Source organism: Drosophila albomicans, chromosome 2L, assembly GCF_009650485.2.
Source record: "Drosophila albomicans strain 15112-1751.03 chromosome 2L, ASM965048v2, whole genome shotgun sequence".
NCBI classification, from domain to species: Eukaryota; Metazoa; Arthropoda; class Insecta; order Diptera; family Drosophilidae; genus Drosophila; species Drosophila albomicans.
In genome coordinates, this window is record NC_047628.2 from 26,438,785 (window position 1) to 26,466,272 (window position 27,488).

Consider the following 27,488-nt stretch of genomic DNA (forward strand, 5'->3'; position numbering starts at 1 on the left):
CATGGCTAAAATAGGAAATTTATTATCCTTGTGGCATTATAATCGGACTTGCAAACTATATTTAATATTGTGCTTGCTTAATTTAAAATTTCAGTATATAAAACTTGATTTGAAGATGAAAAGATAAAGAATAGTTCAAAATGTTTGTATTCAATATTTAATTTGAAGATGAAAAGACAAAGAAGAAAATAAAATGAACAAATTCTTTCTTTTATTTAATATTTATAAAATTTGGAATCAATATATACAAAGCTTAGTTTTCTTTCCCAGAAATCGTAGTTAATTAAATCTATTCTATAATTTGATAAAATCAATCTAAATTCAGCCAAGCTCGCCTGATTTTCTCCACCTATGAACACAGTACAAGGCTAACCGCACTTTGTCAACCATGCTGTCAAAATCATATTCGAAACTTCCAAACAAGTGCAATTAAATTAAATTGGAAATTCGAACAAACACACGCAGAGAGACTGGCTTTAAAGGCTTTTTACAATTATTTATGCAGGCATCAGATAATGCATTACTAAATAAATTAAACAAAAAGGGGAGCGAGGATTGTGCGTAAGCAACCAAACCGAAGCGAAGCGAACGGGTCAAGTGGGGACATTACAAATTGAAATGCTTTATCTTCGCTTTATTTTGTTGAATTTTTAAGTGCGGTCGTTTTATGTAAATTAGTTGACCAATTCCAAAAAAACACGATGCGCATTAAATACAACAAAACAACAAAATGAAAAGGGGTAAATTTATGTGGAGCTTTCATTAAAAACTCATTGAATTTAATGAGCGCTTAAATAATGTACATAAATCATAATAATAATAACAATATCATGAATGTCGAAAATGATGATTAGTACAACTTAGTTCCTCTTTGAATTTTCATAGTTTGAATTCCTTTTCCAACAAAACTGAAAATGAAATCAATTTACAAGAGAGGAAAATCTAATTGAGCTTTCATAATATTGCAGACCCAACAACATCAAGTATCAATATTCGGCGCTGGACAGCGGCAATGGCATTGTGGAGCGCAGTCCCCGAGAGCGAGCACAACGGGAAAGAGCCCTGAATGCCACACAGGAGTGGATACAGAGCGCCAATGGGCGTTACGAGGTGATTGCACATCTGGATGAGATTGGCTCAAGGCATGGCAAGAACTGGTTTCTGGTCAACGATGCATCGGTAAGTCATAGACTCTCAATTCCTGATCCACAATAATTAGAATCTATACCAATTTATACTTAAATTGTTGGAAGTAATTTGGAAAGTTACAGTTTAGCTTTGACTTGAATAGACCATTTCCTACATTTCTTAAAAAGTGAAGTATTAAAATAAATTGATTCAACTATGAATGCTGAATAAGAATAGATATCTCAATCATGCATAAACATTACAAGCTATACAATAAAAATTACATTGTTATTATAATCAATGAAGAAAGTTAGAGTCTAGCTTTGACTGCATTAGACCCTTTACAACATTATTTAAAATGTGAAGGTTTAAAAAAAATCGAACAAAATATTGTTTGATGACTAACAAAAGTTAACTTTATGATCCAAAATGTAAACTATTAAAAAAGTTACAATCTAGCTTTGACTGCAATATACCCTTTAAAATTTTTTGTTAAAAAGTGAAAGCTTGATAAAAATCGCCTTAAATAATGATGACTAAGAATAGTAAGCTTTCTAGCTTAGGAAATATCTCATTTTGTTTAGTTTGTATATTTTAATTTTGACAAATTTAAAAGGCCCTTTTAAAATGCCTATAAAATCTATAATTCTTCTAAATTCAATCTTCCATTCAATTCTTACAAAACTCCCTCTTTATAATGCACCAACCCATCTTTATGTGAATAGGACTAAAGACCCTTTTTAACATTCTAAAAGTAAAGGGTCTAATGTTCTTCTAAAATCAATCTTCTGTTTAATTTCTACAAAACTCTTTCTTTATAAATATACAGCTCACCTATATATGACCAAGTCTAAGAACCCTGATTAATTTTCTAAAAGTAAAGGGTCTAATGTTCTTCTAAATTCAATCTTCCAATGAATTCTTCCCTCTTTATAATGCTACTTCTCGTTTATATTTTACTAAGCTATAAGCAAGGGATCTAATACTCTCCTAACTTCCATATTTTAATCAATTCCTACAAAACTCACACATTAAATAACTTTCCATCTTTTTTTAAAGATCCCTTTTAAAGAAAAGAGTCTAATGTTCTTATAAATGTAATCTTCATACAATTATTCCCTTATTATAATGCTACTTTCCATCTTCATTTTAGGTACGCACGGATCGGCTGCTGACGCTGTTGCCGCTGCCCACAGATTGCGTGGCCTTTGAGGATCTGCCGCCGAATGAGAGTGCACGTGATATACTTATGGAGCTGCTCGGCTCATTGCATCATCCGTACATCTATCCCGTGCTCGATTTGGGCTTCTTGCGCAACAGCTCGCATAACTATGCCTGCCTGGTCACGCCCTTCAACTCGCGCGGCAGTCTCAAGGATCTCATCTACAAGGTGGGATTTAATCATTTAATAAAGTCTCCTCTTTTAATAACCTTTCTTTTCCTCAAATACCAGGCCCAATGGAACGAGCCTTGGGCGCGCAAGTATACACGCAAACCGAATGGCCTGCCTGTTAGCCAAGTGCAGCGTTTGGGCCGCCAGATACTGGAGGCGTTGCTCTTCCTGAAGGAGCGCGGCTTTCCACTTCATGGCCATCTACACAGCGGCAATGTCATACTACAGAATGGTGCAGCCAGGTGAGTTCACAGCAATCACTAGACTGTAAATTAATTTGCCTAATGGCAGTTGCTACGCAGCGAGACCCAAAAAAAGAGTATAGAAAATAAAATCGATTTCTCCATCATTGAATTCCTTCTTTTTTTTTTTTGTTTGATCGGAAACAATGCAGTGCAATCAAGGTATTGCTATCGCATATTCTTCGGCATAATCATTTCACTAACAGCAGCCTATCAAATACTATAAATGCCAAATTAAAAGCAATTCAAACGAAATCGTTGCCTATTTTCAAGGCATTATAAATGCATCTAAAATTACCTTTTTGTTGCTGTTGCTGTCCCTTGCACAGTTTTACTATATTCAGGGCGATTCAAAGCAGGCGACAATCCGTGCACAACCCAAAACACCCACTCGATGTGCGAGTGTGTGTGGCAAAAAATAAAATATATAAAACGCTCTCAGCGTTTTGCCATTTTATTACATAAATGCTGCAAAATATTCCTCCAACGACGTGGGCGTGTGTGTGTTTTTAGGGGCCGGACGACAACACACACTCGACACGAATAGAAAAAGGATATTTCATAGAAGTCGATTAAAGTTGAAAGTTCAGGCGACCCAATTTACATAGTTGGCATTTAGAAATGACATTTAAATAATCATTTGCCTATGAATTACAATGCCAAGCTAAAGCTATTATAGTTTCAGGATAATTGGGCAACGGCTAAGGAAAGGCAAAATACAAACACACAACCGAATAAAAATGCTCATTTAATGCTCATGTAATGTTCGCTCTTTAGGCTTGACTAAGTAACATTTCGCATACTGCTCGCTTTTGCTTTTATTTTTTATGTCATTGTCGACCCGAAGGCTCTCTTAATCCGCAACGGCGTGAGAATTGTAATATATTAACATATTAAGTTTGAGCCATGTGACAACGGCACACACAGAACACACACACATTTTGCCGGCTCATAAAACCTGGCACACATGTTGGCCAAAAAAACAAAAAAGAGTAGAACGTGGCGAATAGTAATGAGCGTTATCATTATGGGCGGGGTCAACATTTAATTATGCAATTTCTTCTTCTTTGCGGTGCGACATCCCTTTTGGACTATCTTAATGGTTGGTTTTTGCCTTTTTGTTTCTCGTTCTCGTTCAAAAAGGTTATCGGGCCTTGAGAATGGCCTGCTGGGGCTCAGTTCGCGCAACAATGCCGTGACGTGGTCGCGTTCCGTAACGGAAATCGAGAATGTCGACATCATTTGCTTTGGCCATCTGCTCTACGAAATGTGCACCGGCCAGGAGCTGACCACACCGAAACCGTCCATGCGGGTGCTCGAAATGGAGCTGCAGCATTATCCACAAATTGGCCAGGTGAGCAAGCACGTTAAATACCACTTTCGACAGAGCAACTTGATTTACATTTCTGTCTTTTACAGGTTCTGGACATATTAGGTATTATCTTTGAGCCGCCAAGCGGCGTTTGTCCCTCCGTTGAGGACCTAGTCCTATGCGATCTATTTCGCAGCATCGATTTGCGCGAGCTGCGTGGTCCCTGTTTCAGTGTAAGTAATTCTTTACCGTATATTAAGTAAGCACTGTATTATACCTCACGGTATTATTCTTTAAATATATAAAAAAAATATTGAAATATACCAAATGGTATATTTAGTACTAAATAGTACTAAACTAAAGACCGACTGCATCAGCAGTTTTTTGCAATATAAAATGATTTCATTAAGAACTTCGAGAATTATTATCTGGAATCTTTGATTGTATGAACCAACAAGTAAGAAAGCTGCAGTCGAGTGTATTCTTAAAATACACACATACAAATGCTATGCGAGTATTTGGTATATAAATATACCAGATACCAGATACTTTATAGGGTAGGAGATGCCTCCTTCTGCCTGTTACAAAGTTCTAAGTAAATGAAATTTCCTTTCCTTCATTAGTTAAAAAGTTAATTCTAAGTTCTTTTTCACTTCATTATTTGGTGTAAATTATAAATTTAGTAATAAGATCTATAATTTTACAAACTTTCAATAAAGTGGCAGAAAATTAGTTTAAAAAATCATACTTCGACTGAGAATTCACTAAAAACCCAGCCTTTTTGCACTGTGAAATATCTTAGTCTCAATAACTACATTAGCTCTATAATTTTCCAAGCTCTCAATAGCTATAAAGACTGAAAGTTTGTTCAGAAAATAATCATAAATCATACTTAGACTGGGAATTAAAAAAAAAACCCAGCCTTTTTGCGCTGTGAAATGTTTTAGTCTCAATAAACTACATTTGCATGCTGTCAATAACTTGACTGAAAATTGATTTAATAAATAATAATAAAATCATTATAATTAGATTGAAAATTAGTCTCATAACTACATTAATTCTCTTAATTTTCAAGCTTTCAATAGTTTCTCTGAAAATTTGTTTAAAAAATAATCATAAATCATAAAAACCCAGCCTTTGAAATGTTTTATTCTCAAGAAAACTACATTAACTTTATAGTTTTGCAAGCTGTCAATAACTTGACTGAAAATTTGTTTTAAAAAATAATCATAAATCATACTTAGACTGGGAATTCATGAAAAACTCAGCCTTTTGGCACTGTGAAATGTTTTAGTCTCAACAACTACATTAGCTCTATGAATATGCAAACTGTCAATAACTTGACTGAAAATTGATTTAATAAATAATACTATAATAATACTTAGACGGACAATTAGTCTCATAACTACATTAGTTCTCTTAATTTTCAAGCTTTCAATAGTTTCTCTGAAAATTAGTTTAAACAATAGTCATAAATCATACTTAGACTGGGAATTCATTAAAACCCCGACTTTTTGCACTGTGAAATGTTCACTATTCTCTCATCTCTCTCCTTTGCAGACAATCAAGCCGAGCCTCAGCCGTTCTACGCTGAATTTGCTGCACGCTGTTAAGAAGCGACAATGCGCCTCCCTGGGCAACTCGTTCAGTGAGGCAAGTTCACCCTGTACGCCACCCTCGACGCCGCATGATCGACGCACTGGGTAAGTGTTGACAACAAACCTTGTTTTCTGGTATTTTTTTTATCGTCTCACTGCCATAGCAAAATGCAGCTCACCAACAAAACAAGACACTCGACACATTCACACACACACACACACTAGCACACAAGCAATTACATACTCGTATTACACAAAATCTCTTCATCAACGCATTAAAACAGTTCTCGGCAAATGGTCATCGTCGTACTCTCTGTTAAATGTCATTGCTCAGGATTTTTTGTTTGGCCTATAAAAAAAAGAAGTAATGTGTCTGTCCACTCACCAAATCTGTGAGGGCGCTTTAAAGACGGATTATACAGTTTATAGTGATATGTTGGCAGTGACTGTTTAAGAAATGTGCATGCCATAGTTAGAAATGTTTGAGTTAACATAAATGTAGTTGCAGTTTTTAGTTTAGATAAATTAAGACTGGAATGTAGACATATTTTAAAGTTTGTTTAGGGAGGTTCACACAATTACAAAAGACAACTCATGGATTCTGAATAAAATGCATATTTGAAGAAATATTTATATAGAAAAAAACTTGTTGAAAAAAAGAAAGAAAAAAAGACCATATCTAACATGCTCATAGAACCTTTTTATTTTGGGGCAAATTTAAAATAAAACGTAAAGAAAGTCTCACAAATAATTATTTTAAAATCTATCGACAACTCTTAGGCACTTCATGATGTATTAAGAATATCATTCAATTTCATATAAATCTTGACAAATTTCAAAGTTTGTTTAGGGAGGTTCACATATTTACAAAAGACGACTCATGGATTTAGAATAAAATGCATATTTGAAGAAATATTAATATAGAAAAAAATCTTGTGTTTCTCCTTTAAATTGAAGGTTATATCTACGCATAGAACCTTTTTATGTTTGGGGCAAACTTATAATAAAACGTAAAGACAGTTTCACAAATAATTGTTTTGAAATCTAGCGACAACTTTTAGGCACCTAATGATTAACAAAGAATGTTAAATATCATTTCATATCTAAACTCCTGCTTATAGCCATAATAGTTTCATTTTATTAATTTAGAAGAGCCCTTGTTGAGGCTGCCCTTTTTTTTTAGAGTAGCTTAGCCGCAAGGGCGAGAATCCAACGGAAATTCCTGCTTTTAGAAAATGTTTAGAATTGCGCTTTTGCAGAGTTAAATTTGTATGCGGAATAATGCCTTTTTTTGAAGAGGTCTACGTTGGAGACCTTTGTTTAGCTGAGAGCGCGCCTGCAGGTTGCTTAGTGCATTTTCAGGTTAATAAAGAAGCACACTGTGACGCACAGACACACACACACACACACATGTACTGTGGCACACACAAATGCTGCCCAAATGAGTGTGTAACTTAGAATGATGTGTTGAATAAAACGAGCAAAAAATGAAAAAAAAGAAGACAACTGAAAGGTGAACACAAGCGGGCAACTAACACAAAATGAGAGCACAAAAAAATGGCGTCATAAACTACATAAATGTGAGTGTATGTGTGTGTTGTGCATATATATGTTTAAATGTGCGTCTGTGTGTGTGTGTGTCTGTCCGTTACGTCTGTGTACTTTGCTGTGCGTGCCTGCGGTAATTATGGTAATGCTCTGGCCAACAGAAAGAGAGAGAGTGAAAGGGACAGAGACAGGGACAGAAGAGCGATGCCAGCTCTCGACTGAGACAATATGCGAGTGTCTGCGCTGTCAGTATTAAGTGCTTGAAAATTATGCATACAAGACAAGAATGTAATTAAGTAATAAGCAGGAGGCGAGGAGGAAAAGGCAAACTACCATGCAATATATACAAGTATATATACATATGTATATAAATAATATATGTATATATAAGTGTATCTATCAAATGTCCAATTCACATCGTCGTTGCTCATGTATATTTTAAGCATCTTTCTCTCTCTATCTCTATTCTCTCAGTGTAAATTTATCTTTTTGCTGCCTAAATCAAAAAACAAATCGCATGTCTTTATATAAAATATCATATATACTATATATATACATATATAAATAATAACTTCTTTGTAGTAGAGGAATTTTTCAACTAAAGTATATTTTGTATGCAATGTTTACTCTCTCTTTCTCTCTACCAAAAAAAAAAAAAAAAACTCAACTCTACATACTACTACTACTTATAAATATGTTTATATACTTTATATATGTCTTAGTGTTGCGAACCCAACAAAAATGATAAATAAAATGAACCAGTTGCAGTTACACAAGCCTCATCTATACATCATCGATACATACAGATCAGCTCTTGAATGTCTATCAACGTTCATTTTTGTTTATCTTACATACGTGTGTGTTTTATTTATGATTTACAAATTGTTGCATTTCTGCATTTGTTTATTTACATAACCCGTTCGAACTAACTACTACAGTGTTCCGCCTGCGCCCTATGAAGTCTTTCGTATGTACTAAACTCTAACAACCTCAACAACCAAACCAAAACCAAAAAAAAAAAACCAACTCAAAAAACAAACTAAAAAAACAACCCAACAAAAGATGCAAATAATATAGAGAAACGAAAAAAACAAAACTCTTACAACAAATCACTCACAATTACAAATTACAAAAGTGTAAAACTCTCTCGATCAACCAAAACAAAATGACAAAATGAAATGAATAAAACATGAAATTACCTTATATATATATACGAAAAGCCGTATCAATCACAACAACTTTTTGTACTCAAAATGCAATTTTTGTACCCAAAAAATGGAAAACAGTCAAAAAAATAGAAAGAGAAATGCAAAAAACACATAAACAAAGCAAACTAATTTGTTGTTGTTGTGTTTTGCAATAAAAAAAATGAAAAACAATGTGGTAAGTGGCAAATTTTTGTATGCTAAAAACCACCAGCGGCCTCCACACAACACCACCGCCCACCACCACCGCCCACCTCAGCAAAATGCACCACACTTAGCCAGCAAAAAAAACAAAAAAAAAACACACAAAATACATTTAAATCGAATAATCCCTGCTGACATTTCTGACCCCGATTCACACTCCAAGCAAGGCCACACTTTTTTCTCAATTTAGTTTTTCGATTATCAATTTGTAACTTTTTCCATTATGCTGCTTAAATGTTTTTAGTAAATATGCACGTTTGTCTAACGCATAAGTATATTATTTTACTTAGTCAATAAAGGAGCATGGATGGCTTTTTTAAGTGTTCTTTTTACGTTTTCTTTTAACTCTTTGGTCACACTATTCGAAGTGTGCTTCTTCGTTTAATTATGTATTTAATTGTTATAAAGCTTAACTCACCGCATTTCATTGTAAGATTCAAATCTATGTGTAAAATCCTTTTTAGATTTGTAAAGAACAAAACAGAATTCCCGTTGTCAAGTAACTGAAATGAGCAAAAGAAATATTATATAACAAATGCAGTTGGAACTTAAACTTAAAGTATTTATTGCTAGCTTTTCCTTGAATTTGAAAATAAAGAATTGATAAAGAAACTCGAGCAAGTAATTTAATTGTGAAATAGAGAATGCAGTACACAAGCTAGTTGCATATTTAACCAGCTCTGCTTTGAAATGTCAGCACCACAAAACTCTCTGGTATTTCAACAAGAGTCTAAGGTTAATCAGATTTTAGGAACAAAGCAAATTGCACGTGGTACATGGTATTATAATTGATGCTTCAACTGCAGCACGCCCAACTTCATGCATTCATAAACACCCAACATACACATTCACACAAACACTCACACTCGCATTCACATGCATATTCACAGCGCATATTTACTATTGAATGGCCCAAAAACACTCACACGCAGAGAGCAAGAGAGGGAACAATAGAATCAGGTGCCATAGGCATCCAATATCGATGCTGATCCACAACCACATCGAACAACGGCATCGTGACCTGCATCGAAGCCAAGTCAAGTCATGCTGGAAGCTACACAGCGAGAAAAATGCGTTCTAAAAGCAAGATTTATATGCTTAATTGAAAAATACAAAAGTATCGAAAATATATTGATTTGAAATTGTTTCTTAAGAAAGAAATAAATTATTATTTTATAAATTAAAATTGGTTTTTTATAAATTGGCATCATTATCCATTAAAAAGCCAAAAAAATTATTATTTTTTAACTTGAAATTGGCAAAATTGAGTTATTCTTTTTTTGAATATTACTTTTTAGGGTTTTTAATTAGAGCAAAGATTGTAACTCTCGGTTTATCAAATTCTAGTTTTGAAATCGTAAAACAAAATTTTCTTATATAAAAAACATGTTTTTAAGAACTTAAAATTCGAAATGAAAAAAATTAAAAATTTAAATCATATTCAAGAATTCTGTTCTTCAATTTTGAAACCTTAAAACAAGAAATTCTTATAACAAGAACTATTTTTTGAAGAACATAAAATTCAAAAAAGAAAAATTAAACTTAAAATTATATTCAAGAATGGTGTTCTTCAATTGTAAAACCTTTATGGTTAAGAAATATTTTTGGGAGAACTTAAAATTTAAATTACATATACTCAACAATTGCATACTTCAATTTAGAACGCGTAAATTTCTCTCTGTGTATAGTTCTCAAGCACTACTCAATAAGCTCTACTATTGTTGTTTTTTTTTGTTTTGGCTTTTTGATTGTTATTCTCGCCTTGCACACACAGCATCAGCCGAACAATGGACTCATTTGACATATCAAGCGACTCGGAGGAGGGATTACTCGAAGAGATTGTCGTAGGTGGCAGCGGCAGCGGCAGCAGTTGCCACATGAAGCGGCTGCAACGATACCAGCACTGGCATTCCGCCTCTGCCTCGTCATCGTTTACACGCACCCAGCACAGGCAGCAGTATGAGGCAAGTGAATCGCCCATACACTACTGTGACCACGCCACACTCTACTCGGATGACAACAGTGTCGCCCAAGAGCTGCCGCCCACCACACAGCCGACGATACGGTGCAGCACCAGCAGCCAAAGCAATTTGAATGTGCTGCTCGCCGAGGGCCGAGACACCGAAGAGGACGAGGTGGACGTTGAGGAAGTCGAGGTGGCTGTCGAGGAGGAGCTACAGTTGACAGCGATGCCAGATGATGCCTCGGCTGCTGCTGTTGCTGCTGCTGTCGTTGCCAGTGGCTCAAGTGGCAACGGGCAACGTTTGCAGGCAACATCAACGGCTGCGGCGGCGGCCTCCTTCAATCATCAGTTGACAGCCGACATGTGCAACTACAAGAACTCGAAGAGTCGACGTCTGGAATACTCGCTCAAGTGTTTGAAATACGGCCGTAGCAATCCATCGCAGGACTCGGCCTTTGGCTCGCTGACCGACAATGATTTGTCCATCGGTTCGTCGAGTATACGTCTCAGCAGCTTTCAGTCCATCTCCTCGCCCATCGACGAAGGCGTCGAGGACATCATCATTGCCACCACGTCCGGTAATGGCAATGAGACCTGCTTAGAACTTGCCACCATACCCCGAAGCATGGTCTCTCAGGACTCGGCGATTTCGTCGCCTTGTCGCGAAAGTTCGCCTAGCAATTTTCTGCATATTGATGATGCCATGTCCGGAACTGGTTCGACTTCATCGGGTTCCGGTTGCGGTTCGTTGGGCAATATGCGACCACAGCATTTTCCTGTTTCCCTCTCGCCCAAAATACTCGTGACTGCGACGAGTAATTCTAGTAATTCCTCTATAGCCTCCACATCACAGCAACAGCCACAGCAGCAACAACTGCAGCAACAGCAACAGCAACAATTTGATCCGCCCAAAATACTTGTGAATGATCAGAATTCCATCTATACCACATCGCCTTCTAAGCGCTCCAGCATGATTGAAGTCTTCTCGCAAAAGTATCGCGTCAGCTCCTTTGAGGACATGTCACCCAAGCGCAGTTCCAACGCGGACAAACAGCATCTGAAGCACGTGAATCGTTTGGCCTTTCGCTCGCTCGAAGAGGAGCGACGCATTGATAATGCCTTTCTACCGATGTCCGATCGCACGCATTCCGACAATCGCGTCAATATGCAGAGCGAGAAGTATAAGAAATTGACGCATGCCTCGTTTCGCATAAGCAAAACTTCATCGAGTGGCTGCTGTCAAGAGACTTCGCCCACAAATTATCCCAATTCCAGTGGCGGCAGCATGGAATTGCAGCGCACGGGCAGCGCAGCAGCAGCGGTAGTTGGCAGCGGTTCCAGTCAACGTCAAACTTTATGGCGTGATAGTAAATTCTATCGCAAGAATCGCATTGCCAAAAGCAACGATTCGCTGCTCGAACATTCGCCGAATCATTCGCCACATTCGCCGCACTCAACGCACTCGGCACATTCGCCGCACTCTTCGCACTCGCCGCATTCGTCGGCTCGGCTTTCGCCGAGTTCGCTGCGTGACAATCACTACGAAAGCAGCGGCTGCTGTTCGACGCAGGGCAGTCGACGTTCGCTTAGCGGCAGCCAGCAAATGTTGAGTGTGACCACAAGCTTCTGTGGCTCGGTTGGCTCTGGTCACACTTCACGGCGCTATTGCAGCTCCAAGAGCGAAGATCTGGGTGAATCATCCGACTATTTGCGTGTCATGGATGCGCGTAAATCGTATTCTGAGCGCCATTTGGTGCGACTCAAGCAGACGGCTATCAATAATACGCATAGCGGCAGTGAAGATGAAATGAGCTTCAATGATGACAATAATCAACAACAGCAACAACAACAACATCATCATCATCATCAGCAGCAGCTGCTGCAGCAGCAACAACAACATCACCAGCAGCAGCAGCAGCAGCTGCAGCCGCCAAAGCGCAGCAGCAAACTGAGCTGGAGCAGCTGTTCCATAAATCACCTGAAGACGACCAATATTAAGACCACAACATCCTTGGCCACGCTTACCTGCCAAACGAATTTAAGCTCCCACAATGCTCCAGCAACTGCCAACAACAATAAGACGCCCAGCTATCGCACACCCTCCAAATCTCTCGATCAGGCGCTTAACATTAGCAGCAGCAACAGCAACAGCAGCGCTGCCAACACGAGCAGCACCAGCAGCAGCACCAGTAGCAGCAACAGCGGCAGCGCTGCCGCCGAGGATAACAGTTCTTTGGATGAGTCACCATCGCGACGCACGCTAAGCGGCGCTGAATTGTCACGCATCTTTGTCATGGACATGGACGATGCGCCGGGGGGCAGCAGCTGCTGCAGCGAGGAGAAAACGCCGCTGCTCGACAGCGTTGAAATGTCGCCTATAAGTCCAACTGAACCACCAACGGAACTTGACAAGCTGTAAACCTAGACTCACTTTTAGGAGCGCCAAAAAAACACACACATACACTCACACACATAGACACGTATTAAGCAGCCGGTAAAATGCAAAGCATGTGATACGATAGGAGATGTAAAAGTAATGCTTACCAATATTAGCAAATCGAAGCGAGATCGGGAACCATCAAATTATTGAATTTTAGGCTTTAAATAATTGCAAAACGGATTAAAAAGGCTTATTGCGCGCGGACACCAAAACACTTTCACTTTTTCACTTCACACACACTTAACAACACTGATCGCGCGAGTTGCGAAAAGCTGCTAGAGTCGATTATTGCTTTTTGCAAGTTGATGGTTATCGATAGATACATTTTTGCTGTTTAGCAACACACTTCCGATAATTTATAGCTATTCCAATGGAAATTCAAATATTTTGATTGTTGGTGTCCCAGCTATATTTAAATTGGCTAAAAGGTCGTGGGGTCTGCTGTCGCCTTCTTCGCAAAACCACACTGAAAGCTTTCTTCTGGTAACAATAATAGTTTCTTTATATGTATGTATTGTATTTTACGCTTACAACAAAAAAACCAAATAACGCTTTTACAGCAATTAAAATCTCTACTGATGCTTTTCAACTCTTTAGACTGCTAAGCAAGAAACCAAAAAATTATGAATAAATAAATAAATAACACAAAACTATACTTACGAGCATCTCTGAAAAAACACCAGCATTCTTCTAATGAGTTTTTTTTAGCAAATGCAAAAGAAAAACTTTATGCAAAAAGTTTTCGAATTCGAAATTATACACATTAATTGTAGCTAATTACACACAGTTAAGACTTAAGCTTCGCAGCGAGTATTGAAAATATTTTACTGTAGCCTAAAATCGTTTTATGGCCCAATAAATAAATATATATATGAAAAAAAAAAAAACAAAAACCAATAGAGTGTTAACTCATTAAAATAATATAAAGTGGGTCATGTTTTAAATACAAACATAATTATATGTATATTTAGGGAATAACAAGCCAAAAAACCGAAAAAGAAAAAGAAGAAAACCAAAAGAAATTTAAATTACATATTAATTAAAATCAAATACAACTAAATGCAATTTAGTATAAATGTATACCGCAAAATCCAATTCTAATGTTTTAGCAGGGGCTTTATTTTCAGTTTCGATGGACAGCGGAAAGTTTGAATAAATCAAGGATCACATGCACATCTGAGAGAGAGTATACGAAAATATGTTATATATACAAAAATAGTAATCAAAACACAAATGTTCAAAAAATAAAAATGAATGAATAAAGTTAATCTTTGTTTATGTTAATTTCTTTCGAATCGTACAACAGATGAATGCAACATTCTAGCATTAAATGTAAGGATGCACTTGAAGATCGAGAAAAAGAAAACCCATAGCTGATAAGTCAATAAAATGCCGTTAAAAATGATATACAAATCGGGAAAATTACTCTCTAACGATAACGAATAATACAATAAAATGCAATCAAATTTACATATATCACAAAAACTCACAAAACAAAAAGAAAACGAAAAATGATACAAATATATATATATATACAATATATACCAGATATAAAAAGGAAAAATATAACTATACATTTAGATGCACGCACCTAGCGAAAAGCACTTTCATGGAAAGTTCCCCCCTCCAACAATACAAATACAAAACATACCCAAAGTTCAAGACGTTGCAACAATTGTACACTGAAGTTGAACAGAGAGCACAGAGTTCCACATTCGTCAAGCATAAAACACATATAACATATACATAGCAAACGCAGTCGCTTTTAGTTGTATTTTGATTGATACTCTAAGTATGTGTAGGAAATTGTTTTCGTCAACTCGTAAGTAAAATTGCATTACAGAGCTTATGTAAGTTAATTTAATAAGTATTACCAACAGAAACAAACAAATAAATAACAACGTTTCATTATTCTTGTGTGCCCCTATAAAACGTGTTGCCCATTTGCTGTTCACAAGCGAATGCGGCACAAGTCGCCCAAAACAAATAAATAAAAACAAAATACAAAAACAAACAATTTTAAAACTAACAATGTACATTTATTTATAGAATCAGTGATATTAAGTGAATATTTTTATTATTTTAAAGTTTTGAAATAAAGAACTTAAGTCTAGAAAAAACATGGCTTTTATTTAATTCAATTAAAAGATGCTACGAGCAATCGTACTAGAATCAGTAATATTCAATGAATTTTAACTTAAGAGCCTGGAAAACGAACTGTTTTTTATTTAATAACATATTAGGTTACACCTTTTGTAGATTCTATTATATTAAATGTTAATTTTTATTTATTAATTTGAATATTTCAACTGCGCGCCAATTCTATGCGCTCAACAACACTGTTCGTGCTGCGATATATCGTGCAAACATGAACGTGCTCGTGTCTTGCGATATATCGTGCATGCAGAAACGTACTTATATCGTGCAATATATCGCCAAAGCAATAATTCTATGCGATAGCCAACAGCTGACATGCTGAGACATCGATAGCAAATTAATCGCGTCGGCAAACGTATGAAAACGTAGAGGCGGCAAATAACTTTGCAATTTACAAGTGAAAATGGCAACTTTTAAGCCAAAATTTATAAAACCGGACACCGACGACGCTATCAATGAAAGTGCAGGTATCGAGGAACCCCAAAGTTCCACGTTTGTATTCAATGCTCATCATAATCTGGGTTTAAGCGAGCAACGCGAACGTTTGCCCATACGAAAGTATCGCGATCAAATACTTTACTGCCTCGAGCAGCATCAAGTGGTCATATTGGTAGGTGAAACAGGCAGTGGCAAAAGTACCCAAGTGCCACAATATCTCTACGAATGGGGCTGGCATAGCAAAGGGACTATTGGCATCACCGAACCACGTCGCGTGGCCACCGTGACGCTGGCAAATCGCGTGGCTCAAGAACGTGGAGAACTTGTTGGTGACACTGTGGGTTACGCGGTGCGTTTCCAGGAGCGCATCTCACCAGAGACGCGCATTAAGTATCTCACCGAGGGTATATTGTTGCGTGAGTTGCTCGCCGATCCGTTGCTCACCCAATACAGCGTCATAATTGTGGACGAAGCGCATGAACGTAACATGTTGACGGACATGTTGCTGGGGCTGCTCAAGAAGATCTTGCGGAAGCGCAGCCAGCTTAAACTGATCATCTCTTCAGCCACCATTGATGCGAGCTTCTTCAGCGAGTTCTTTAGCTGGCCGGGAGCTGGAGAAGTGAGTGTGAAGCTCTCCATTGAGGGACGCATGCATGCAGTGCAGCATTTCTATCTGAATGAACCCTGCGCCGACTATGTGCGCGAAACGGTGGCCACCATCTGGAAACTGCATAACAAGGAGCCACCTGGTGACATCTTGGCCTTTCTCACCGGCCAGGAGGAGGTGCTTGAGGCCTTAGACTTGATCAAAGAGTACATAGCTAGTGAGGAATGCACGACGCTCAAAGCACTTCCCATGTACGGCAGCATGAGCAGTCGGGATCAGCTCGCCGTGTTCTTTACACCAGCCAAAGGTGTGCGCAAAGTGGTGTTGGCCACCAACATAGCAGAGACCTCGATTACCATACCAGGCATTGTCTACGTCATCGATTGTGGCTACGTCAAAGTGAAGTGGTTTAATCCGGCCACCTGCAGCGACAGCTTGATGATTGTGCCCGTGAGCAAAGCTTCGGCCATACAACGTGCCGGACGCGCTGGTCGTGTGCGACCTGGCAAGGTTTATAGACTGTATACGAAGCAGGATTATGACGGATTGGCTCCCAGGCAGCCACCAGAGCTGCGTCGCAGTGAACTAAGTGGCGCTGTGTTGCAGTTGAAAGCACTGGGCATTGGAAACATTCTACGCTTTGATTTTCCCTCACCGCCACCTGCAAAGAATCTTCTCTCGGCTCTCGAGACACTTTACGCCTTGGATGCCCTGGATGAACAGGGTCAGTTGACGAAACCGGTGGGATTTCTTCTTGCTGAGCTGCCCTTTACAGCCATGCTCTCCAAGATGTTGCATGTGTCGGGGAAACTTGGTTGCGCTGAGGAAATCATCACCATCATTGCCATGTTGCAGGTGCAATCGATTTTCTCACGTCCCGTTTCTGCGGCAGCACAGCAAAGTGGACGTATTGCTCATCGACATTTCGAGGTAGCCGAGGGAGACTTGATTACACTGCTCAACATATATACCGCCTTCGTGGAGGAGGGCATGACGAAGGAGTTTTGTGGACAATACTATTTGATCTATCGGAATCTGAAGCGTGCTTGCGAATTGCGAGAGCAGCTCATCAATCTGGCACGCAAGAAGTACGGCCTACCCATCTTCTCCTGCAAGGGCGATGTGGAGTTGCTCTGCAAATGCATCACAGCAGGATTCTTCACCCAGGTTGCGTATCTTCATCATTCGGGAGTTTATAGACAAATCAGCAGCGGCACAGAGTTGGCAATACATCCAAATTCCACGCTCTACACTTTGCCACAGGCGCAGTATGTTGTCTATGGCGAATTGCTGCAGACGACGAAGCTGTTCATGAACCATGTGACGGTCATCAAGAAGGAGTGGCTAACGGAGCTGGCGCCACATTATTATCACCAGACCACAGTGCGAGATTAGCACAGTAAATAGATTGCAACATTTTTATTTAAACATATTTTAATGCCTCTTTTTTTAACACTTAGAACTAAACACGTAAGGATTGTAAATGGAAAGTCATGTGGAGAGTTAGCCATGGGCCACACGGCCGCGTCCCTGGAACATCATCATGGACTCGGGACCGCGTATCACACGCGACATCAGCTCCCAGCACATCTTGGCAGGTAACAAACTGCGTGAGAGATAAGGAAATTTAATTAAGTTAATGCATAAATTTATAAAAGAATATAACAGTTATATGCTGCATTGAAAATACAAAAAGAATCGAGCTTAGCTGCAATATTTGTTAATAATGTATTAAGTACTATTTATGTGCTTTGAATTTCAAATTGTATACAATTACTTTTAAATAAGTAGATTAACTTTACATTTTGAAACATTTTGCACAAACTTTTATATCATTACTTAAAAATAAGTAGATAAATTTGCATTGAACTGTTCAACTACTTTTTTAAACATTTTGCAACAGCTTAATTTCCTTTTTAAGATGCCTAAAAGAAGTCGTTAAAGAGCTCTAGGAAAATTATTTGAATTTATAAGAAAAGTTTTTACTGTTTTAGATTTGTTCTTAGACAGTAAAAACTTTTCTTATAAATTCAAACGACATCTTACTCTACGATAGATCTATTTAAGTATTGTTCTTAGGCAGTAAAAACTTTTAGTCAATTTATAGTTCATAGCAAATAATGAGTGGTCGATTATAAAAACCCTTATGTTTTAGACAGGCTTTTCTTAATTTCGCGTAGATATTCAATTGTCTTTTGGCAAATATTAGCACCTAATTGATATACACTCTAAGCAAATATTATTCTAACACTCTTTAAGTAAAACTATAAAATAATAAACTATTTCTGCTTACCACTTTAGCGGCGTGAGGAGGCGAATGGAATTGGGAAGCACACACCAGACCTCGTTGCGTCGCACGGCGCCTTCGATGCGATCGGCAACGTATTGCGGCTCAAGCATGGGTTGCATGCGAGGCTTGACACCGGAGAACATGCCCGTATTAATGTAATAAGGACAAATTAAGCTCATGTTGATCTGATCATAACCATGAGCCTTTAGGTCGGTCAACAAGCTCTCGTGGAAGCCAATCGTGGCATACTTGGTGGCTGCATAATCGCTGCAGCCATAAGTGCCCAACATGCCAGTGATGGAGCTGACAGTGACAATGTGACCGCGATTGTGACGCATCATGTAGGGCAGAAAAGCCTTAACGGTCCAATAGTGCGAGATGATGTTGATGTTGTACGTGTTTTGAATGACACGATCGTGAAGTTCCCAGAACGGTTTGCAGCACACAATGCCCGCATTGTTAATCAAGATATCGACATGACCCACTTCTTCGGTGACCTGTGCAGCTCGTTGATAAACCTGTTCGCGATCGGAGATGTCCACCACATAACCCTTGCAATTGTGATAGCCATGCTTGGCCAGCAGATCCACGGTTGTCTTGATGGCTGCAAAAGTGTTAGCAAAGTGTTTGTTAGCTCATCAAATTGTAAATGTAACAGCTCAGCTTTCACCACACTCAGCGGAGGGTTCCTTAACCCGGCGATTGCTATACTAGCATTAAGTTGCTAATTGGAAATGCTCACGCGCTTCATGTGCTTAGCTGGTGGATGTTAATTGCCCGCAACGAATGGTAAAAGCAAACCTTACCTTCTTGATTGATGTCCCAGATGACAATGCGTGCCTCCAGCTTGGCAAAGTTGAGCGCTATCAAACGTCCCACGCCCCCGCCTCCGCCAGTTATGAGCACCACTTGTCCCGATATGTTCTGTGGCATAAACGAAAGTGAAACTCAATTAACAACAGTTGCCAGACACAAAAGGTATTGTCAACCTTTTTTTATTACGAAATTAGTTTATCTCGTAAATTAGGTCTGCTATTTAGATTCAATATTTTATTGAAAGTGAAGCATAAGACTATTTAATAAGTTGAACGTGCAGTAAATACATTTTGCTACCGTCAATTTATTTACAAATAAAATTCTAAAGCGAGCTAATTTAATTTATGTGTAGGTAAAAGTTTGTTATCTTATTATGTAATTATATTTTAATGCAGTTTTAAAAAAGACTAATTAAGTTATTCATTGACATTTTTGAACGCACTTCAAGTATTTCAATGTTATACAATTGAAGTCTAATGTATAATAATGCATAATTTGTATTGTAGGTCATTTAAAGTTATTTATTTAATTACAAACTATCCAAAGATTGTAAGTATTGGGTATAAATATTTAAAAAATAAATTAGTTAAACGTGGCCTAAATATTATTTTCTACAGTCAAGCTATTTACATATCTAAATCCACACGATATTGAATTTTATTAGACACTTAATAAAATAAAAATAAATTACAATAAATGCGTTTATGCAATTATATTTTATTGAAGCATACTCTAGGTATTTAATTTTATACATTTGAAGTCTCATTCAACTTAGTTGAGCGTGAACTAGGTATTATCCTATGGTAATTATATTATCATAAGTAAGTATACAGTAAGTATAATGAAATGAAGATTATTTATAAGACAATTTAAATATTTTTGAATGAAGTTTTATGCTCTTATTTAATTACAAATTTAAATATTATTTTAAATTGCTTCGAATGAAATTACAGTCAGCGCCACAAAAAAAGCCGCACTTTTAAGGGTTACGAATTTTAAACTTTCAGGGCCTGTGGTTTCACTATATGATTGCGGATTCGCTCAATTTTTTTTTAACAAGTTTACTGGTGGTATGTTAATAAAAGTGCATACCAATTTTTATTTTAAATTTGTTTTTAATATTAAAAAAAATGTTGTTTTTGGTTTCACCCTAGTTTTAGCGACTTTTCACTATTATGGCAAACTTAATGAAAAAAATCATAAAAGTTATAATAATGAAAAAATTCAACAAAAACTATTTTTTTCCAATGTAACACCTTACTAACTATAAAAAAAATTTAAATCTAGGCAATTTAACATTAGACATATTTTTTTAATTTAGCTTAATACTTAGAAATGCCGCCTTTGGCCTTAATTACAGACTTTACCCTATTGAGCATAAAATCGTAAATGGAACACAATTATTTCTTTGTTATATCGTGTATCCATATTTTTTCTATAATTTGTTTTAGCTCCTCCATAGTTTTGGGCTTTCGCTTTCTTTTTATGGCCCCCATATAGGCCCCAACATTCTCGATGGGACTAAGGTCTGGGCTGTTTTCTGGCCAATCTAAGGACTTAATGCCCAATTCTTTCTTCAAATTTATTATTTTTAGATAGAAAAATGTTCGATTTATCTGAATAAGTTGTTTTGGTAGCAATCGGACACTGAGTAACTCACAGATCGCGCTCGATTGCAAGGTGCAGAATCATCCTGACAAATGGGTTCTTCTTCTTCTTCACTTATGGACTCAATGCTAGGCACAACTCCACTTAAAATTATTTCTTTGTATTTTTCTGCATTGATCATACCCTGAACCATTAAAATTGATTCCGTTTTATATTTGGATATGCATCCCCATACCATAACATACGGTGAATGCTTTACTGTGGCTATGCAGCAATTTTCAGAAAACCGTTACCCACGTCTACGGCGCACCTTGAGAATTCCATCAGATCCAATGAGATTAAATTTGGACTCATCTGAAAATAGCACTCTTGACCAATCAGAATCAGTCCAATTTGAAGAAAGAATTGGGCATTAAGTCCTTAGATTGGCCAGAAAACAGCCCAGACCTTAGTCCCATCGAGAATGTTGGGGCCTATATGGGGGCCATAAAAAGAAAGCGAAAGCCCAAAACTATGGAGGAGCTAAAACAAATTATAGAAAAAATATGGATACACGATATAACAAAGAAATAATTGTGTTCCATTTACGATTTTATGCTCAATAGGGTAAAGTCTGTAATTAAGGCCAAAGGCGGCATTTCTAAGTATTAAGCTAAATTAAAAAAATATGTCTAATGTTAAATTGCCTAGATTTAAATTTTTTTTATAGTTAGTAAGGTGTTCAATTGGAAAAAAATAGTTTTTGTTGAATTTTTTCATTATTATAACTTTTATGATTTTTTTCATTAAGTTTGCCATAATAGTGAAAAGTCGCTAAAACTAGGGTGAAACCAAAAACAACATTTTTTTTAATATTAAAAACAAATTTAAAATAAAAATTGGTATGCACTTTTATTAACATACCACCAGTAAACTTGTTAAAAAAAAAATTGAGCGAATCCGCAATCATATAGTGAAACCACAGCCCCTGAAAGTTTAAAATTCGTAACCCTTAAAAGTGCGGCTTTTTTTGTGGCGCTGACTGTATTTGTGAAATCGAGTCGAATTTCGGAACATACAATAATTTATTATATAATATATTTAAGATTCCTGAAATTTGGAATTGCACATTTTCAATATTTTTGTATAGCTTTGGCTGAGAATCTGGTATACTTATTCTTTGGTATATTTTGAATGGAGTACTATATTAAAATACCAAATATAGCTCATTACTTTAGTATATTTTAAGAATAATATCGCATTTAGTTTTGTTTTAATTACTTATATTTTCAATTTTATACGAATCGCATTATTTCGCATAATCAAAAGAGTTAGGATAGCGTTTATTAGACGTAAACAAGCATTAGCTTAATCTGCCAATAAATACAAACGCGATCACTTTAAAGCATTTTTAAATGTCACGCAAAATTCACCGCAGCTTGGCAATTCAATTAATATTTCATTAGTTTTGTTTCAACAAAAGGAAATGCGTGTTTAACATACACATGCCCAGACTGCGTTTATTTATGCATATTTAAGACCGAAAAAAAGGTGCGACACGAATATTTAATGTGCTTAACGTTTTGAATAAGTTATGAATGAATACGGAATAATTTCAGTTCATGTTCAGTGAGTGCAAATTGCGAGATTCGTTTAGAGTTTCGATATCTTCGCTGTTGCAAGTTTGTTGCCATCTTTGACATAGTCAAAGTTTATACAGCTGCAGCCAAAAGTTCAATCAAGTTTAGAGGCAGTCACTACAGTACTGCATATTAGTTAGTGCACAGCACTTGAATAGATGAAAAGCGGCTTTTGCTTGTTTGCTTAGCCGTTGAAGAGACTTTTGCAACATTTTGTATTATTTTACATGAGTATTGTATATTTATTATATTAGCTGGTTTGCCTGACAATCTGGTATATTTTTAACTCAATAGAATATAGCACTTGGTATATTTTAAATATTTTTGTGGTATATTAGTTTGGTGAAAAATTAAAATTACACCGCAATGTTTTGCTTTTATAGTAGCGGGTATATCAATATACCAAATATTGCCTTTGTATATTTTTGGTATATTAGTTTAGTATATTTTAAGAATAATACCGTACGTTTTGTGTTTATTCAAAATGAGTAGCGGGTATATAATATACCAAATATAATATTCAGTATATTTCATTGCAGTATATTATTTTGGTATACTTTAAATTTAATACCACACTGCTTTTCTTTTATTCAAAATGGGTAGCGGGTATATCATTACACCAAATATTTATCAATATACTAAATATAGTCTGGTATATTTTTTATATTTTTATGGTATATTAATTTGGTATATTTTAAAACTAATACCGTTCCATTTTGGTTTTATTTAAAATTGGTACCCGGTATTTCACAGTCAGGCACATTCGACTGAATCTCACTTACATGATTTTCCTTTTGCGTAGTGTATAATGTCAGGTTTGTGCTTTATGCTTTGCTGATTACGCAGCTGCAACAACAACACCAACAGAAATTCACGAAAAGTATCAACAATGACAATCACAATTGCAATTGCATGCGAAATGAAAAACCCGTTGGCTGGAAAAGCGTTTTCCTTTCCATGTTTAGATTGGTAATAAACCGAGACAAACCAACTGCTGCGTAGCTTCTTCCTTTGTTTTTCTTTGACAAAAAAATCTCAATTTCAATGTCAGAAACAAAAACCCCGAAAACAATCGTAAATATTTGCTGTGGTAGCTGGCGTTGAATGAGCACTCACTCGTATTATAAGTGACGTCCACGAGCAAATACGAAATCCAAAATCAAAGAGAGATGGACAGATGGAAAAAAAGACGATTTCATTCATTTGGACAAATAGCAAATGTTAAGTCCATTTAACAAATCGCATCGCCGTGTGAAGCTGCGAGCGGAGATCTAAGCTTGATTACTTTTATTTTTACGGACATGCCAATGGAATCCATTGGGGCTTGTCTAAACAACGCCACCGTTTTGTTTGAGATCTTCAAGTATGTTTTTTTTTGCCGAAATAAATTTGATTTTTGTGTTGTTTGAAAGATATCTTCAAGTCTGTTGGCCAAAATAAAAAAAACTTTACAACTGTAAATGAAATGGAAAGTTTTAAAGTCAACAAATTTTGCTTGTTTAGACTTGAGAGGGGAAACATAAAAAAGCAATAGTGTTTGCAAAAAGTTTGTTAGATAATTAATTACAAATTGATTGATTGTTTTCTTTTGGGAAGCTTAAAAAAGCGAACCTAGTTTGCCAATAATTTGTTAAATAAATAGCTCATTAATTGAAAGAGAAGTTAGTGAAAAAACGTTTAAAAACAAAATAGATTGATCAGAATTTGTTACGAAATGCATTTATTTTTTCAACATATTCTAAATAAATAGTTAATGAAATAAAAAAGTTGTTAGAGAAGTTAAAGAAACTTTGGGAAGCGAATAAGTTTGATAAATATTTTTTAACCAATTGATTTATTCTTTTCAACATATATATTCTGATTTTTCTTCACAAAAGTTTCGGACTGGTTTCAATCAAAAATTATTGCTTGATGTTCAAATATGTGTGTTTTTCCTAACCTAGTTAACCTATTTAACTACTTCACCTAGTAATTCTTATGTTAATTAGCCCAGACAGACAATTTTAAGTTGAGTCCATTGTACAACTTTAAATATATAAATATATGTTGGTCAAGCGTATTTAAAAATTATTGCTTGATGTTCAAATATGTGTGTTTTTTTCATAGTTAACCTATTTAACTACTTCACCTAGTAATTCTTATGTTAATTAGCCCACAAAGAGAGTTTTGAGTCCATTGTACAACTTTAAATATTTTAATATATGTTGGTCAAGCTTATTTAACCTTCGTCGTGAAATTGGCACGTTTTCTATTATGTTGCTTAATGAGTTTCAATGATGTTATTTTATTATGACAAAAATAAAAATAATAATAAACAAGTAAAAAAGCCGAGTTTATTCGACTGTGATATATCCAATACCCATTTGAAATAAAAGCACATCGGTTCGGTAATAATCTTAAAAGATACCGAATAAATACTAAAAATATACCAGATGTAATATTTGGTATATTGATATACTACATTCAAAAATAACATAGAGAGTAAAATATACCAAAGGCAATATTTAGTATATTCATATATAACATAGTGTGCAAAATATACCAGATTCTCAGACAAAGAATTTTTCACTGCGAAAATGTAGCTTAAAATGAATAATTACAACAATATACATAAGTTATATATACGAAAGAGTTTCGGGAATAATTTTACATTCAAATTATCAGGATTAATATATACTGTAGTTATTATTAATTTAAAGTATAGTTTTTCGCAGTGTATCTTAAGCAAACCTCACGCCTAATTAGTCTGAAATTTATTAAGGTTTGCCAAAAAAATGTCGAGTGGCATTTTAATTAAGTCTTAAGACGAACGATCGTTGAGCTGAATTGATTATGCAATTTAACGGGGGAAGATGTTTGAGTCAGTTTTATTCAAGCAACTAATTTAAGTGCCAAGATTCCAAAGCAGTTTACATAAAAACCACAATCCAAGTTGATACTATGAAACTAGCATTTAATTAAATCAATTTTGAGAGTTTTATGTCAAAAAATTGGTTGGCTTTGTTGGTATGCAAATTGATTTTGATTTTTCCTACCTTTAGCTTTCGAAAGCGGTCGGGCAATATTGTATAATAGAGCGATTCCAATATGAAATAAATTGATTTCAGCGTAAAGACAATTAAATCCAAGAAAAATTGATAGAAAGCACGCAATGGTTTATCCATATGCAGCAAGTCAGATGTTGTCGATGTTGTTGTCGTCATTGTTTTGCTTTTTTTTGAAGCTCTTTCCTTTCTTTTATTTTGCACAAAACTTAATGATCTATTGCTTTGGTGAACTCGAAGTTGGAGGCCTTGTAATAATTATATTCGAAGAAAAGCACGTGTATGAAGCAAAAATTGAATGCGAAACGCGTTCGATCGAAGTCAGATTCAACGCACTTAGCCAAGACAATACAAATTTGTGGCTTTTATTGCTTTTATGTTTTCGAGCTTGAGCCTAGTGGCTTTGATCACTTTTGCATGCTAATGAACGTGCAGTCGATTGTATCGAAATTCAAATTCACTTGAATTTCTCCGCGTTTTTTGCTGCTTATTATTTTCGGTGTTTGCGAGGTTTCGTTTTTTTTTTTTATTATTGTTATTAAAATTCGCTGGAGTATCAAATCTTTTTTTATATTTGCCTACGATCCACGATCACATCCGTGCACCGTCCGTTAAAGTTGAAGTCACAATACAGACTGAAAAACCTAAAGCCAACTTTTGGTGGAATCGTCGCTCAGTTTACAGTGTTTTTTTTTTCTTCTTTCTTTTCTTCTATTTCGTTGTATGTATTTTTCATTTGTGGGCGCCGCGGCTGCTGCAAGATTCACAGAAATGTTGTGTCGTGACCGCAGAAATATCAGCGAATAAACAACAACAACAACAACAGTAGCAACAACGACAACATTGTAGCAAACACTTTCTTAACTTGGCTGCTTGATTGCTCGGCCGTTAGTTTTTTTTTTTGTTTGGTTAAAATTGTATGCTTGAGAAGTTAGACAGAACCTGTTTGCTAGTCTATTTTATTAGCTCACGTGCAAGACGTATCAAAAGACTAAACTTGGACTTTTTATAGACTTCCGCAGACATTTGAATCTAAATGAGTTGTGCGACAAACAAAAGAAAGTGATTTGCTTACCACACGAGATCTTTCGGTTGGTTGATCATTTTGCCTATTTGTGAATTTGATATGCGCTTATTAATTTAATTTAGCCAAAGTTATGGCATGCTTTTAGGCATGTGCAAAAATATATTTTATATTATTTATAAACAAATTTAATTTTGTTTATTATATGCAAATAAAAAAGGTAATTATCTGCAGACGGAAAGGGATTTTCAATTTCCATTTGAGTAAAATGAAAGTATTAATGGTTAATTAAGAATTTTTTCATTAATAATATTCGTATAACATATTTTTAATAATATTTGAATCTCTTCTAAGTTTATTTGCCATTCATCTGATTAAAATGCGCTGTCAAATACAGTACAAATTTCCTTAGTCACCTCTTTCGTTCGCTATGCAGCAAGTGGAGTGTGGGTTCAAATCCCAGTGGAGACCAGGTGTTTACCAACTATTTAAAGCTATTATAATTTACTATTTTTAATTATATTTCACTTTTTAAAATTTTTTTAAGGCATTCTATAAATTTATTCGGATTTTATTATATATATTTTCATTTATTCGTATATGATTTGATTACAAATAGTATATGTTGCAGTGTGCTTACATTTGCTTTTGACAGCAAACGTATCTCATAGTACTGAATCAATTGTTTTAATTAGGAATTTTTTTAATTTTTCCACTTTTTTAAAATTTTTTAAATTATTCTTTACAATTTATTTAAATTTAATTCCATATGTTTTGTATTTAAATATTTTTCATTGCAGTCTTAAAGTAATAAATCAACGAGTGCTTTGCATATGCTGCCGCAGTTGC

The 27,488-nt window shown here is 35.9% G+C and overlaps 3 protein-coding genes across 11 annotated transcripts in view; 2 read left to right on the plus strand and 1 right to left on the minus strand.

Annotated features, from left to right (window-relative positions):
- Positions 1–13,375, plus strand: part of LOC117565565 (slowpoke-binding protein) — a 51,986-nt gene extending 38,611 nt beyond the window's left edge. For 4 of the 7 annotated variants that reach the window (XM_034244736.2, XM_052001937.1, XM_034244734.2 and 1 more), the window contains 7 exons: positions 969–1,179; positions 2,282–2,518; positions 2,582–2,763; positions 3,907–4,117; positions 4,183–4,308; positions 5,636–5,778; positions 10,405–13,375. In XM_034244736.2, the coding sequence (XP_034100627.1) occupies positions 969–1,179; positions 2,282–2,518; positions 2,582–2,763; positions 3,907–4,117; positions 4,183–4,308; positions 5,636–5,778; positions 10,405–13,012 (3,718 nt within the window). In that variant the 3' untranslated portion in view covers positions 13,013–13,375. Of the gene's footprint in view, positions 1–968; positions 1,180–2,281; positions 2,519–2,581; positions 2,764–3,906; positions 4,118–4,182; positions 4,309–5,635; positions 5,779–8,159; positions 8,605–10,404 lie in introns of those variants that run through there. The other 3 variants (XM_034244739.2, XM_034244740.2, XM_034244738.2) reach the window with 2 other exon arrangements.
- A 2,139-nt stretch (positions 13,376–15,514) lies between these two features.
- LOC117564846 (probable ATP-dependent RNA helicase DHX35) lies at positions 15,515–17,829 on the plus strand. The gene is made up of 2 exons (XM_034243780.2): positions 15,515–17,637; positions 17,699–17,829. Exon 1 carries the CDS (start codon positions 15,594–15,596, stop codon positions 17,631–17,633), a length of 2,040 nt encoding a protein of 679 aa, XP_034099671.1. The 5' UTR covers positions 15,515–15,593; the 3' UTR covers positions 17,634–17,637; positions 17,699–17,829.
- LOC117564847 (short-chain dehydrogenase/reductase family 16C member 6) lies at positions 17,655–26,183 on the minus strand. Of its 3 annotated transcripts, none has more exons than XM_034243781.2 (4): positions 25,607–26,183; positions 19,335–19,452; positions 18,532–19,132; positions 17,655–17,844 (listed from the first exon to the last, which is right to left on the minus strand). In XM_034243781.2, the coding sequence occupies exons 1-4, from the start codon at positions 25,772–25,774 to the stop codon at positions 17,742–17,744; spliced, it is 990 nt and encodes a 329-aa protein (XP_034099672.1). In that variant the 5' UTR covers positions 25,775–26,183; the 3' UTR covers positions 17,655–17,741. The 3 variants fall into 3 exon arrangements, 2 of the variants coding, with proteins under 2 accessions (XP_034099672.1, XP_051857902.1); XM_052001942.1 differs by lacking the exon at positions 25,607–26,183 and adding an exon at positions 23,688–23,996; XR_007954413.1 differs by lacking the exons at positions 18,532–19,132; positions 19,335–19,452; positions 25,607–26,183 and adding an exon at positions 18,041–18,231.
- Positions 26,184–27,488: the final 1,305 nt, after the last annotated feature.